This window comes from Pseudorca crassidens, chromosome 13 (genome assembly GCF_039906515.1).
Source record: "Pseudorca crassidens isolate mPseCra1 chromosome 13, mPseCra1.hap1, whole genome shotgun sequence".
Taxonomy (NCBI): Eukaryota; Metazoa; Chordata; class Mammalia; order Artiodactyla; family Delphinidae; genus Pseudorca; species Pseudorca crassidens.
The window spans coordinates 15,508,198-15,523,756 of record NC_090308.1 but is presented as its reverse complement, the minus strand read 5'-3'; the positions used below and the strand labels follow the sequence as shown (position 1 = coordinate 15,523,756).

Below are 15,559 nucleotides of genomic sequence, written 5' to 3'. Positions count from 1 at the left end.
TAAAAGCTGATCAACCCTATATTAAAAACAGCTTTACATTCTTTTGTGTTTAGACGTAAATGGACAGAAGAAAAAAATATGAGTTAAAGACAATTTGACACGACTTTTGGATTTCTATATCTTTAGCAAAGGGAGTCACAATCAAAGAAGCAAGTCTCAAACAGTTCAGAAATGGGTTTCTTTCATTTAGACAAGATTCATGTATTTGTAGTAAATAATATTGTTCTTCATTGATAATGGGACCCATGATGAAAGTAGTTTCTTTAGTGATTATAAAGTGGGAGATTATAATTTTGCTGAATTTACTCCATTGATAATTTACTGTGGTTGGATTACTTATGTGGACCTTACGTTGAGGGAATTGCAAGTGTACGGATTGTGAGAAACCCATTAGTAAGTGAAGGAAGAATTTAATGCCAGTAAGGTTGAATCTGGTGAGGGCAAATGAACTGTTCCGCTGCATATAAACCAAGGTTAGAATTTGGCTACAAAATAAATTAATCTAAGAGCAGTGGTCTGAATCTCTAGAATAGATTAATGGGACTGCTCTCACCAGCAGAACAAATTAATCTTTAATAGTGGATAGTCAAGAAAATAAATAGAATAGTGTCAGTGGTTTTAAGTTGAAGGCGGGGAAACCAGGATGCTGTTAAGACCTTCAGGAATTCATGTTGGCAGAAGTCATTACGAGCACAGCAGGCAGAAACCCTCACCCAAAGCAGATTCATAAACCTCTTTTCAGATAATGAGAAACAGGATCAGTTCTGTGTGCCCTGTCAGCAAATGAACCTCTCTGAAGGTAAACCCTCTCCCTTCCCCCCAAGAAAGCAGGGGAAGTGAAGTGTTTCAGTGATGAGTGATGATGGCATTTGTGGTACTGAATAATGCCAGTGGCTGTGGGGAGCAAATCCCAGCATCACACAGGGATGGGGTCACCCCTGAAGCTGTGTTCCTCAGGGCTGATTCACTGCGTGCCCCTTTTGGCCTCCTGTGTGACCCCGATATCCAAGCCAATGAAAGCTTATAGTGTGATTTTTAAATGCTTAGCCAGTTCTTCGGGTGAGGACATTCTGCCATTTGGAACAGTTTTCAGGTGTTGCCATCACGTTTGAAAAGAGGTACGTACTACCTACCCTTCCATTGTTCTCACGTATCTAATCTTTGTTGGATCTAGAAGTTCTTCTCATAGAGCCTGGTGACTCTAGTTCACAATACTGTATTATATGTGTGAAAGCTGGTAAGAGAGTAGATCTTACGAGTGTTCAGCGTAAGAAAAAAATTGTAACTCTTTGTGGTGATGGATGTTAACTAGACTTACCGTCATGGTTATTTTGCAGTATATACATATGTTGAATCATTGCGTCGTACTCCTGAAACTAGTATAATGCTATATGTCAATTACATCTCAATTAAAAAAAAAAGAAATTCTTCTTTCTCCACCCGATCACTACTTGCCTGATTCCCATGTCATCTGTTGAATGTCAGGCTTTTGGGAAGAAGCGTCAGGTAGCTATGTAGAACGTGCGCGAGGTGACTTGATTTGCCGTTGTTTGGCAGTGAGGCTCAGGACCTGGGGCAGATGGGCCCTGTGAACGTGCATTTTTAGGAAATGACTAGTGCATTGATTGGGGTGACAAAGAGGAGGCAGCACACGGGGAAGCCGCTGACCCCCATGATCCCAGGCTTCAGAACCCTCCCCTGCTGTTTCTCCTCACCCCGGTTGGTACTCCGTGGAAGGGGTGGGTGGTATTTTTCTGGCAAGTAGGTAGAGCATCCAGCGTTCTGCTGGGTGCCCTTGTTCGGCGCTCGCATGATCTACACGATCACTGTGGTGGGTGGCACCATTCACCGAGCTGCGGTTTTAAGCATTTCTTTGGAAAGTCCTTTTGTCAGGAAATACTTCCAATCAAAGGGCTACCGCATACTATCCATTTGTCTTGTTTATCTTTTCCAATGACTTGAAATGCTTGAAAGAACACGAGTGCAGCTGAATCATGCACAGAGCAGCGACTTGCAGTGATACCCTGGTTTCTCCTTTTCCCCCTTTCCGTTGGACCCACCTTCCTTAAAGCAGAGCAGTGTCATCACTGAGTGTCACGGATGAATCACTTCACTTTGAGCGACTAGGGAAGGGTCCCAGACGCCTGCCTATGGCGTTAATTACAAAATGCGCGTCCATCTGCCGCCTCTGGCGCAGACCCCAGCAGGCAGGAGGGGGTGGCAGCTGAAAGCCGCGGGACCCAGGAGGGATCCGGGACAAGAGCTCATGGCCACTGCGAGGCCATGCCCTGTGCCAGCGCCACACGGCCAAAACTCCAGAGCGAGGAGGGACCTTGTGTTCTCATGATGCTGCCAGGTCCCTTCAGAAGTGTACTTTGGCTTCTTTCTCTCTTAGGAGTCTCTCTGTAAATCAGGTGGCTGCATGTCATATAAAGTCAGGTTTCCAGGGTCACTGGAAATGTTTCTTTTCTTTCTATTGCTTCTTTGATCTCTTCTGTACGTGTGTGCGCGCGCACATGCCTCCCTGACCCCTCCACCCCCAGCATCCTAGGCTCCGCTTTTCTCCAAGTGCTTCTCCTTTTCCCTAACTCTCCCAGGTGGCCTAATGTTCCAGGGCTGAAAGGAGACCCTCTAGAACCTTCCTCCATGGTAGCTGGAGCCAGTTGATACTTTGTACAATTCCACCCTCCCCCACTGATATACAAAGACTCTTGGGTTGCCTCTCTCTGCTACTTCACTTTAATGCCTCAGCCGTATGAATTAATTGCTTCATACACACATATCTTTACTTTGCAGACCTTTGCTGAGCACCTCCTGTGTATTAAGCTCCACGCTAGGAAAACAAAGAGGAGTTGGATCCTTGCAACCAAGTAGGAGTGACAAGTGTGCACATGAATTACCTTGCATGCTTTTTAACTATATAAATGATACTTTGCAAGTTTTCTCAGCCTGCTTATTGTGCCCAACGTGAGATTTGTCCATGTTGATACAGGAAGCTCTAGTTTATTCATTTTTATTGCATTCCTGTGCAGTAACATTTTAAAAAGTGTGTATAGTCATCTTTATTATAATTCATGAATACATTAGAAACCGACATGGATCTCTTTAGTAAGACATCTAGGTTCTCATGGGCATCTGCTTTCCACTCGTTAGAAAATCCTCTGTTTATTTGAGAATGGTAAAAAAGGCCAATATCTTAGTGTCATTATGACAAGTCTTCACCTCATAGGAAAGCTGAAAGGGTCACTGGGCCTCCCAGGTCCTGAGACTATACTATCTTAGCAGACCTGCCCACACTCAAGTGTCTTCTGGAATTCCTTATAAATTTCAGTGGCGAGGGCTTCTCTGGTGGTGCAGTGGTTGAGAGTCCGCCTGCCGATGCAGGGGACGCGGGTTCGTGCCCCGGTCCTGGAGGATCCCACATGCCGCGGAGCTGCTGGCCCCGTGAGCCATGGCCGCTGAGCCTGCGCGTCCGGAGCCTGTGCTCCGCAGCGGGAGAGGCCGCAACAGTGAGAGGCCCGCGTACCGCAAAAAAAAGAAAAAAAAAGTTTCAGTGGGCACCTGAGCAACAGAACATTCTATTACTCTGCTGGCTTTTAACGTGCAGTTCCAGGGTTAAATAATTGTGCCCAAACTTAACATTTTCAAACTGTCCAGGCTTATCTTCCAAAAATAGTGTATTACTCACTTTACCAACTCTCCTTGCCAAGTAAAGGACCCCGAAGCATTAAGTGTTAACTGCAAAGAAGTTAGGCGAGGCTTCTCTTCTCTCCCCAAATCAAGTTTTTTGGAATCCCAAGAGAATGCAAGTACTGCAAATGCAGGGCAATGGTCTTTCCCGAAAAAAGCAATAACATTCTTATGTATTAATATACTATAATACACTTATCCTCTCTTCTGCTGATACTCACTTAGGCTGTCTTTGTTCACAGACAACATGATTGTCTATGTAGAAAATCCGATAGTGTACAAAAAAGTTACTAGAACTAATATGTGAGTTCAGCAAGCTTGCAGGATACAAGATAAATATTTAAAAATCTATTGTATTTCTCTATACTAGCAGCAAACAATGTAAAATTGAAATAAGTGCATACCAGTCACAATAACGTAAATATGAAATATTGAATACTTAGGAATAAATCTGACAGGAGATGTGTAATATTTGTACACTGAAAACCACAAGATGTTGCTTAAACCAGACTTAGATGGGTGTAGAGATATACCATTTTCATGGGTGAGAAGATTCATTATTGTTAAGATGTCAGTTCTCTCCAAATTGATCTATAGATTTAATGCAGTCTCAGTGAGAACCCAGCAGGTTTTTATTGGTAGGCATTTACAAGCTCAATAACTCTAAAATTATGAAGGAAATTTCAAGGACCTAGAATAGTTTTGAAAAAGATTAATAACTTTGGCTGACTAACATTACCTGATTTTAGGACTTCTTATAAAAATCTATACTTATCAAGACGGTGGTATTGGTGTAAGAACAGACACATAAATAGATCAATGACCCAGCCATTCCACTCCTAGGTATTTACCCCAAATAAATGGAAGCATATTTCATACAAAGACTTGTACGTGATGTTTTAGCAACTTTATCTGTAATAGCCCCAAACTGGGAATAGCTCAGATTTCCATCCACAGGTGAATGGGTACACAAATTGTGATACTTCTCTGAAGTGGCATGCCACTTGGCAGTATAAAAGAAATGAACTGTTAATACATGCAACAGTATCACTGAACCTCAAAATAATTATGCTGAGCTAAAGAAGCCAGACTAAAAAGTATATAGTGTTACAATTCTGTTTATAGAAAACTCAGGAAAAATGCAAACTAATCTATAGTGACAGAAAACATCAGTGTTCTCCTGGAGTAGGAGGAATAGGGAGAGGAGGGAGGGATTGCCAAGGGAAATGAAGAAACTGCTGGAGGTATTGGATGGGTCCATTACGTTCACTGTACAGATGGTATGCTCATAGTAATTTTATGCTTTAAATATGTCTAATTTATGGCATAACAATTATATTTTAATAAAGCTGTTTACAGAAAAGTCCCTGGAATCCTTTTAGTGTTGAGAGCTTCTATCCCAACCATTCTACTGAAACTTCTGTCCTCCAGGACACAGTGGCCCCTTTCTTGCCTAATCCAATAGCTCTGTCTTTGACTGATTCAACCTCTCATCAGCAATTCCTTCTGTTGGCTTTAACCACACACTTTCTTCACAATATTGTAAATCAACTATACTTCAATTAAAAAAATTTTTTAAACATTTTAAAAATAAAGTAAAACAGCACACTTTCTTGAGTTCTCCCCTATCTCATTGGTTCTTCTTTTTAAGGTGTCCTTTGCTGGCTGCAACTCTTTTGCCAGATCTCACTTGTTAGAGGGCCTCTGGCCTTGCTTGTGGCCTTTTCTTCCTCTCTATGTACACTTTCCTCCAAAGTTTTCTCAGCTGGTTTTGTGATTCCAAGTATTGTCATCTTGTGCTGTTCGATAGAATTTTCCGAGATGATGGAAAAATCCTATATCTGCATTGTCCAATGTGGTAGCCACTAGATGTATATGGTTATTGAGTATTTGAAATGTGGCTACTGTGACCAAGGAAGTGAATTTTAATTTTTATTTATCTTAATTAGTTTAAATTGAAATAGCCACCTGTGGTTAGGGGCTGCTGTATTGAATAGCCTGGGTCTATCTAGATCATTGTGTTTACAAACTGTGGGTGGTAACCATTAAGTGGTCTTGACCTGTAGTTTTTTCAAAAGATGAAATAGAATAGAAAATATCTCACATGTAGTAAAAGTTATGTTTTTACAGAAAACTTTTGTTTCCTTCTTGCATCTCTGGGTACTAGGTTGCTATAACCATGGATAGATCACATAGAGATTTTTAGGGGTTTTTGTTTGTTTTTGTTTTTAGGTGAAAGCCACTGATCTAGATGCTGGTGATGCCCATATTTATGTCTTCAGCCATGAGCTGAGACCTGAAGTTACATTTATCTGACTTCTTGACACTTACCCTCAGGTACCTACTAGGCAACTCAAGTCTGTAAACTTGTTGTTTTCTTCCTCCAGTTACCTCCATCTCAGTAATCATCACCACCCTCTGCCAGTGTTCTGCTAAGGATCAGTGACCTTCATTTCCTTTGTTCCTGTGCCTGTTCCCTGCACCTACTCCCACTTTCAGTCCAGCAGCAAGGTCTAGGCTCTGCCTCTGAAATGGATCTCAGATCTACCCATTTATTTCCATTTTGGCTTCCATGGACTTACTCTAAGCCACTGGCATCCCTTGCCTGGACCATTGCAACAGCTCCAAACTGATCTCTCTTTCACTCGTGTCTTCATAAAACTCATTCTCCACATAGCAGCCAAAGGGATCTTTTAAAACCCTAAACCAGACGATGTTGCTTCTCTACTTAAAGCCTCCAGTGGTCTTCCATTACACCAAGGATACTCCCTCGTGGCCTTACTGTGGCCTACAAGGCCCTGGTGAGCTAGCCCTCGCACCTCCAGCATGGCGCCCATCACGCTCACCTTGGCCTTTCTGCACGAGGAACACCCACTTCCTTGCTTGTTTCTCTGCAGTGACTCTGCACACGTGCCATGACCCAGACCCCAGATCTTCTTCAAGCTGGCTCTCTTTATTAATTCAAGTTTCAACTCAGAAGTCATTTCTTCAAAGGGGCAGTCCTTCTTTGACTAAAGTAGTGTCCCCAACCCAAGTCCCGGTGATCTGTTTTGGAAGTGAATGAGATATGTTGTTACTTATATAAAGTATTTTTGAGTAATATAAGCCAAGACCCATCAGTCAGTTTTTTTTTTTTTTTTTTTTTGGTACACAGGCCGCTCACTGTTGTGGCCTCTCCCTTTGCGGAGCACAGGCTCCGGACGCGCAGGCTCAGCGGCCATGGCTCATGGGCCCAGCCGCTCCGCGGCATGTGGGATCTTCCCGGACCGGGGCACGAACCCGCGTCCCCTGCATCGGCAGGCGGACTGTCAACCACTGCGCCACCAGGGAAGCCCATTATTTTTGATTAGAGATCCTTGAATCTTCTTTGAGAATCATCTGTGATCAACAGAATCCTTCTGTGCAAGTTGTGTTACAAGTTTCTCTCTGAAGAATCAATGTTGGTCTTGCTATTTTTTAACTTAGCTGAGCATCTCATTATGCAAATTTATTGAATGGTTTAAAATATGTACAATACAGTTATATTAAGTTATAGACATATAAATTGCATTATTATAAAACTTAAAATTAGTTTTTCATTAATGTCAATGTATCATAAATATAAGATGCATTATTTAAACTTTTTAATCATTGAGATTTATTTACAGCATGACCAGTTTTTGGAGAAAATTTGAATTTGATTTAAATTACCAAACCGCTTTTCTCTTGAAGAAGAAAGGTCTGTAGTTTAGGGTACATTATTCCTTATGTGATTTTAGTCTTTATTTTTATAATGGTCTATATGAAAAACATGTTATTAAAATAGTGCAGAAATATGACCAGAGTTAAGATAAATGATAAGGTTTGTGATTTTGACCTTTGCTTCAAAAAAAAAAAAAGGGAAAGGAAAACTGCACTCCAGTGCTGAAATTTTCACAGCAGTCATTTGAGTAACAGATTGCAAAAACAATGAAATTAAAACTGTATGCTCAGTATCCTATGTATTGTTTAAACCACATGGTAAAGGGGGCAACAGGAAATGCATTTAACTTTACAAAATGAAAATTGAATATAAGTGGGGAAAATATAAGTGGGGAAATTTGACATTATTTCATCCTAGAAAGTTCTTAAATTAGATAAAAGTAGTGTTCAGAAAACTAAAATGGGGTGTCATTTTACCTCCCGTGTATTCCATTGTGTCCAAGTTCAGAAACAGTGGTGATTAAAATGTTTATGTCCTTTGACCTACTACTGGATAGCTCTCCAAAGGGAATAATCCAAATTGCAGAGAGAGATTTATACACAAAGATGTTAATTGTGGCATTATTTATAATTTTGAAAAGCCAGGAACCAACCAAATATCCAGTGATGGAGGAATTGAGCAGACTCCATATAATAAAGGACCGTATAACCATTAAAATTAATTTTTAAAAAGACTAATGTTGTGGGAAAAAGCCTTGACATAATGCTAAGTGAAAAAAAGATATATTTATACAGTATGATCTTAATTAGGTAAAAATAATTTCCATAGAAGAAAATACGTTAATAGTGGTTCATTCTGAAGAGTAATTGTTGCTGGTTTGTATTTTCTAGGTTTTCTAGAAAAAGCACGTTATTTTTATGATAGCAAAAAGATTATTAAAAAAAGAAATCGTGGTGGCTAATAAAATATTAACTATTTAAGCATATTGTGTTTTAGAGCTGGAGAGAAGCACGGGATCATTTAGTCTGGGTGCTATGACTAGGGGTTGTAATTGGTAGGCGAGATTGTCTGAGAGCTGGTTTTCAGAGGCCGTGACGGTGAGGAAGCCTCCTTAGTGTTTTTGCTCTGGGATGCCCCTACTGTGCACAGTTCTGTCGTGCACTGGCTGTCCTTTGCTGATCAGAAGGTCTGACTGGCTGTCAGCTTTGCTTCAACAAATATAAGAAAGGAGGACAAAGTAATGTTATCTAATAAATGTGACATTTGGTAGGCAAAAACTTTAATACATGAGGCAACAATGAAAGATTGTGAGGGTTTCAAGTGGGAAGCATTCTAGGTTGTCCTTTATTTAATCTTTGGGTTTTCATCCATTATTAGTCACGACATCATTTTAGTGGGTCTCCCCCAGCATTACCTTTTAAATAGGAACGATAGGGTGCATGGCATATAGTAAGTATTTATTCTTTAAATTCTTACTTCAGTTATGTTTTTGTACGTACGTACTGGGCTGTAAATGTAAACGTGTCTGTTTTTCTTTTCAAACTGTGATTTGTAGTCAAATAAAGTCAAGAGACTCTTACTGTGATCTAGACCAGTGGTTCTCAGGAATATTCTGAGACCAGAAGCATAGGTGTCACCTGGGAGCTAGTTAGAAATGCAAATTCTCAGGCCGCACCCCAGACCTACTGAGTCAGTAACTCTGGGAGTGGGCCCAGCACTCTTTGGTTTATATAATAAGGTCCCCCCCGCAACCGGTGATTCTGATGTGCACTCAAATTTGAAGACCACTGGTCTAGTCTTGCTGTTTCAGGTGTGGTCCAGAGACTAACCCTGGCAGCCAGTTGGAAATGCAAAATCTTCAGCCCTAACCAGACCTACTCATTCAGTCTACATGCTCCCCAGGCGATTTGTATGCACGGATTAAAGATTTAGTAAAGGTTGGGAGGCATTGATCTAAGCCACAAAGGCCTCCAGGGGCCAAGTGGTTAACGTCAGTGAGTAAAGGCAGCTTGGTTTTCTCTCTAAAGAGTACAACAGTGAGAAAGCAGGATGGTGTGAAGGTTAAGCATCTTCATTTGTTAAAAAATGTCCTATATTGTACCAGTTGAGTTAACACACCCAGCTAAGCTCATCAACTAAGGTTAACTGCAGTTGACATCAATGACTTCAAGCAGATTTTAAACCCAAATTTTAATAGCGTGACCCCCTCATAATAACTTCTTCTGATCTCTTAGGAATTTATCAAGGAGCTGCTCTCCCGGATAAGAGGCATGAGGAAACTGAGCCCCCCACAGAAGAAGACTGTATAATTCCGGACGAGGTGGAGCTCTCCTGGAGACCCAAGAAGGGATTTCGACTTCACGAAGACTTTTATTAAAGAATAGTTGTCCTTATGAGCAACTTTTTTGGGGGTAGGGAGGGGTGGTATCTATTCGACATTTATTCAGGAATGTTACTTTTGTTGTTGTTGTTTTTAAAGGTTTTGATGGTGTAATATTTTAATAGCAAAGACATCACCACTCTGGTTTCAGCCCAACCAGGGACTGACAAACCAGGCAGACACGCAGGGCTGGGCTGGGCCAGGCATCTTCTTGGAGAAACCAGATGTTTAGGACCTAACTATACAGGGATGATGGTTTTCTTAGACTTTTTTCTGAAGTTGTACATTTGACTCAGAAGTTGAATTTCTCGTGCTTGTATATATCTTCAGGCAACTAAGTTAACATGTTGATGTGAGTTTTATTTCACATTGATGGAATACACTTGTGGTCGTCCTTTCATTGGAGGTCACGGCACGTATGTTTTCACGAGGCCACTAGGTATTCTTCGCGTGAGTGCTGGAGACCTACAACATTCACTTTATGCACCAAAGTGAAAGAATTCAGTGTATCCGTTATTTTAATGAGCTACACTACAACAATGTGGAGTTGGTCAAGGGCTTAATTTATGGACTTTGTATCATTTTGTTAATCGGATGCTTTGCCAGGTTATGTACTTATTGCCTCCTTTGTGGTATTATTCGAGTTTTCTGAACCCTTTCTTTGAATGTTTATTCAGATTTCTAGAGAAATGCCCACGCTACCTGAGTGGTGTTTTGCAGTGGAACGAGGAAGCGCCGTGTAGCAATTCATCCTCTGCTTTCAACCAAATACTAGGTATTATTCTCTCTCCATGAAAGCAGGTCATAAGGAAGTGAGCAGATTAAGTTTCTTCCTCCTTAGAAGTAGTTCTGGTCACTTCGGTGCCCGGGCAGCATCAGACCAGGGTGGGGTGAGCTGAGTGATGAGCAGGTGTGAAAGAGAGAAAGCCTCACCTCCTCTCAAGAAGGTGGATACAGGAGCATTTGCTGGTTTGGAAGCGTGGTGGAGATTTCATTTCTGGCTTCTCTCAGTGGCGTGTGGTGAGGACTCTGGCCCTAATTGTGCACCCTGATCCCTTTGCTTGGAGCGGAGCCTGGGATGCCTACCCTGCCCCTCTCAGTTCTATACCAGATCCTTGGAGAAGGATCAAAATGCAGATGGCTGTGGGCGGGGTCAAAGATCAGAGGAGAAACTCTTGCTTTCCTCCAGGAGGTCCCCACTGCCTCCCCACAGAAACCCCCCATACTGTAAGGTGTCTCTAGGTGACCCTGTCAGAGGACAGGGGTCAGGCATTTTATATCAAGGGTGCTCTGAACATATTTTATTTTTTAAAAGAACTATGTTTGTGAATTTTATGTACACTGGCAAGCTTTTGAAAATGTATTTAATTTTGTAATGTTTACCAATGATTTATTTACAAGCTATTTACGCAAATAAATGAAGCTGCTTACAATTCTGCTTACGTGTTTGCCTTGGAAAAAACAACACTGACATGATGATTTCACTTTGTCAGATGCTCTGCAGACAAGGGTCCCAAGCACTTATATCTAGCTTGTCATTTTCAGGTCTTTTGTCATTTGATCCTAGACCTCACCTGAGGTGTCTCCAGATCAGGCAGTGAAAGCAAAGGGGCCGGGACACATCCCCGGCTTGAGAAGGAAACAGAAGGTGACTCTGTGCCCTTGGCCCTGCCTGCCTTCTAGTCCAACCGTCTCAGGCCATGCCCCTTGCATTTCACTAAAACTCCCTTTTGCCCATCTGGTGTAAATCCTCAAGATTTCAGATTACTCAGATATTCCAGCTATTGTTAGAAACCCGTGCACCCTGTGAGTACAGAAAAATCAGAATTCGCAGGACTTCTGTTAGGCTTGACCAGCCCAAGTTACGGTCTTCAGAGGAAATAAGAATGAACTTGTCCTGCAGAGGCCTCTGGTCCTACCACATCACGCATTGCCTGCCTTTCCTCCCTGCCCTTGCTCAGGGACTGGCATCCCCTGACTCCCCTGAGCGCTCAAGCCACAAGCTTGGGGTGTCTGGAAGGTTCTCTATTTTTTTCCTCCAAAGCTTTGCTAAAACTATTGCCTGGGTCTGGAACACACTCTCCACCAACAGGCTCTCTCTGGAGAGCTGGACTGGACCCCTCCTAAGTGTGTGCAGGGCTTCGTGGCATGTCTCCACGGTATCACTACTGGCTATTCACCTGTTATCTCTTCTGTTCGACTCTAGGATCCTTGAGGTTAGAACTGGGTCTTATAAATTAAGCCCCTGGTGTTTGCCATTTGAATAAATATGATAAAAGATTCTTCAAGAAAACTCAACTGTTTCCTTCCCAGCTAGGAGGGTGATTCTTAGACCTGAGTGTACGTTTGAATCACCTGGGAAGCTTTAAAAACAGCTGATGCCTAGACCCCAGTCCTGACCAACTTAATGAGAATTTGTAGGAGCAGAGCTTAGGCATTTTTTAAGGTCCCCAGGTTGAGCGGCTCTGGGCCACTGGGTCATTCTTGTGTAGTCTGATGCACACATCTGATCACATGGCATCCTGCTTGTGCTGTCACGGCAGGTGGCAGCTGTGACGTGAGCACATTATCTATTTCTCCTTGTGTTTTCTACTGGAGGGGAATTAAAGCACAGGACTAGGAAAATGACTCCAAAGTATCCAACTTCTGGCCCAGTGATCGCTCGAACACTGGTGAATCTAAGTTTAAACTTTACGGAGGGGCGTCCATTTACAACAATCATAATAATAGTTCCCATTTCTTGATCATTGTGCTAAGTGCTTACCTGCCTTATCTCATTAAATCTCGACATTAATCTCATGAGGTGCGTTGCATTATCCTCACTTTACAGATTAGAAAATCAACTCAGAAAGGTTAAGCAGCTTCCCTGAGGTCACACAGTTACAGAGCTGAGATTCAAACCCTTTGACCATTAGGCTTATCTGCCTCTTACAGGGGTTACTCTCAGTGCCATGCACAGGAGTGAAAGCTGGGAACTCCATCAGTGGAGTGTGAGCCGAGCTCCTGAGCTGGCGGGGGCGCGTGGGGAGGCTCTGCGGTCGGAGGGGTCCTCGGCCACCTGCCGGTTCTCTCTCAGTCCTGAGAACGAAGGGCTCCCGAGCTGTAGGGCAGCCAGGCTCTGTACCGCGGCCCCTCTGTTTCCGGGCTCTTATGCCTTCTCCCCTAACAAAAAGCTCCTGAGCTTGGCCTTAGCCGCTTGGCATGGAGCGCCCTTTCATCAGTTTCCTGAGAGAACAAAATTAGGAGAAAGAGAAGCCCAGGGTAATGTGGTTTCCAATTCTTGCAACACACAGATATTTGATTTTCATTTACAACCTGGAGTCCCCACGAAGGACTGTGTGCTGCGCAGAATCAGTTTATCAACAGTAGGGGAGTACGTGGTTGTATCTGGCTCTTTCCAAGAAGACTAAATGGTTGGGAACATGAGCCCTGTTTGAGTCATGACTACCATTTCATGGAGGGGTACAGAGAAGGGGCCACAGCGAAGAGACAGCCAGCCAAGCACGAGGCCCACACCTGGAGATGCAGGTTGGGGAGCATCTGGGAGATGAGCTTGTCCCTTTCCACGGTCAGAGTGGGAGCCAGATGTTTGCCCTGTGGCTTAGTGCTGCTCTGGGCATTGCTCCACGCCCGGCCCACTGGGATTGAGCTTGTCGTTCTTTTTGCTGCCACTCAGGTGTTGCTCGTTGAGACGCCCAGGCCCAGAGCCACCTGTTCGTGTGACTGCTGATCGACACTCCCCTGCTCCCACCTCATTTTTGCTTCTGAGTCAAAGGTGCTGGGGTTTCCCTCTGCTTCTCAGGGACCTTCCCTGAGTGTAGGCACTTTGCGGGAGCTTCCTCCCACCCCTGTCATCCCCCTCCTTTCACCCCTGCTTTGGGCACTAGCCTCAGGACCCTTTGATGGCTCAAATAGCTTAAGGTGGCTTGGCGGGGAAGTACTGTGGGTGGGGAGGACCCCTTGTCTGTGGTCTGTCCGAAAACACAGAAGAACTCAGTGTATTTGGTAATTGGAACTTTGGGAAAGCCAGTTTCAAACTGGACACAGACAGGGGGGACCGGTGATTTTCCACATTGCTCTTTTCTTCTTCCTTGCATTTATTTCAACCCAAAGGATCCTGGAGAGTTACTACTGGGAGCTAGTGCCATTCCCTTTGGGACTCGGGACGGAACTAGCTATGTGTTTGTAACTTGCCTGTGAAAATCAGGTGGCTTCTCACGGTCTTCTGTGAGTAAGAAAGAACAGTCCAGACTTCATGGAGTTCCCTTCCCCCCCGACTCAGACACAAGGGCTGGAAATGCTTCACTTCTTAAGGGTTCTGATGCCACTGTGGTGTTGCTTGCCTGGGAATGAATTGTTTGTGTAAGACTGGACTGTTCACCTCTCGGCTGTGTAGATGTTCCCACAACAGCACACCAGGCGGGCAACTTAGTAGAGTACTGATACGCGAACGACTGCAAGTTAGTCCTGGAAATCTGTTTTTCTGGTGCTTTTATTGGCTCCATTGAATAAATAAGGCCAGATTTATCTCTGCTACATATTACCTTTGGCGTTAGGCTCTTCAAGTAGGGTGTATTAAATGACCTTGCTGGTTGGGGTTCACCTTGTTTTGGTGGATTCTGGAGGTAGGAAGTCCTATCAAACATGGGGATTTAAAAAAGGGCACTTTTAATGTTAGTGCTGTTGACTTGCTCACATTTATACACACACACACACACACACATATAAATTCAGTGTTATCCTTGTAAGGAGACAGTTCTACACAGGTCTCTCATGTTTCTGCATGTTTGTAGGCAGACATTGCCTTAGTTATGGACAAATGTTTTCAATATGTTTGTATGTGCAGCAAACAGCCTTGGAGGATAGAGATTGTTTCTCCCTCTAAAGCAAAAAGCACGTGAGCTTACTGCCCATTATAAAAGATGCAGGTTCCGGGGACTTCCTTGGTGGTCCAGTGGCTGAGACTCCATGCTTCCAATGCAGGGCGCATGGGTTCGATCCCTGGTCGGGGAACTAAGGGAAGCCAGTGGGGCTGGTCCTGTCTCACTCACACACAGGCTCGTTCGGGAGGTGGGTTCCACGTCCCCGTCCTCTTCTGCTTTGTGTGGTGAGTTCCGCCCATAGGTTCTGAGGATCACAAGCCTTTGGTGTAGACTTAGCTTCAACAGGCTCAGCTTCACAGGTCTGCTTCAACGGCCAAAGCCCTTTGCCTAATCTGTGCACACCCGGGGCTGACAGAACACCTGGAGAAATACCTTTCCTCCTCCTTCCTCTCCCATCCCTTCTAGCTTCTTGCTTAGGTCATCAAACAGGCAAACACGTGAAAGACAAGCATGTGAACACTGGTGTGCAATGCAGAGCAAGGAGTGGAAGAAAAGTCCACACTTCATCATCCTGTCCCTGGGAAAAAAACCGAGGGAAGAAAGGATAAGAATGATGTCCTGGACCTCAACAAACCACTTTTCTGTACATTCTTCTGTTGTTTCCTAGGTGTGCAAAGAAAGAAAGTTATTGTGTTATATTTGGGCCGGGAATTTAAATTCCATAAACTATTTTATAACGTCTAGGAGGAAGCTCTTTCTTTTTTCCTGAGCTTTTAAATAAATTTATTTATTTATTTATTTTTGGCTGTGTTGGGTCTTCGTTTCTGTGTGAGGGCTTTCTCCAGTTGCGGAGAGCGGGGGCCACTCTTCATCGCCATGCGCGGGCCTCTTACTGTCGTGGCCTCTCTTGTTGCAGACCACAGGCTCCAGACGCGCAGGCTCAGTAGTCGTGGCTCACGGGCCTAGTTGCTCCAGCGGCATGTG

The 15,559-nt window shown here is 43.5% G+C and overlaps 1 protein-coding gene across 3 annotated transcripts in view; it reads left to right on the top strand.

Annotated features, from left to right (window-relative positions):
- Positions 1-11,185, top strand: part of PPP1R14C (protein phosphatase 1 regulatory inhibitor subunit 14C) — an 86,314-nt gene extending 75,129 nt beyond the window's left edge. For 2 of the 3 annotated variants that reach the window (XM_067701776.1, XM_067701774.1), the window contains exon 4: positions 9,607-11,185. Coding sequence is in view for 2 of the 3 variants with exons in the window: in XM_067701774.1 (XP_067557875.1) it covers positions 9,607-9,681 (75 nt within the window). In the remaining variant the exon portion in view is untranslated. Of the gene's footprint in view, positions 1-5,922; positions 6,028-9,606 lie in introns of all 3 variants that reach the window. The other variant, XM_067701777.1, reaches the window with a different exon arrangement.
- Positions 11,186-15,559: the final 4,374 nt, after the last annotated feature.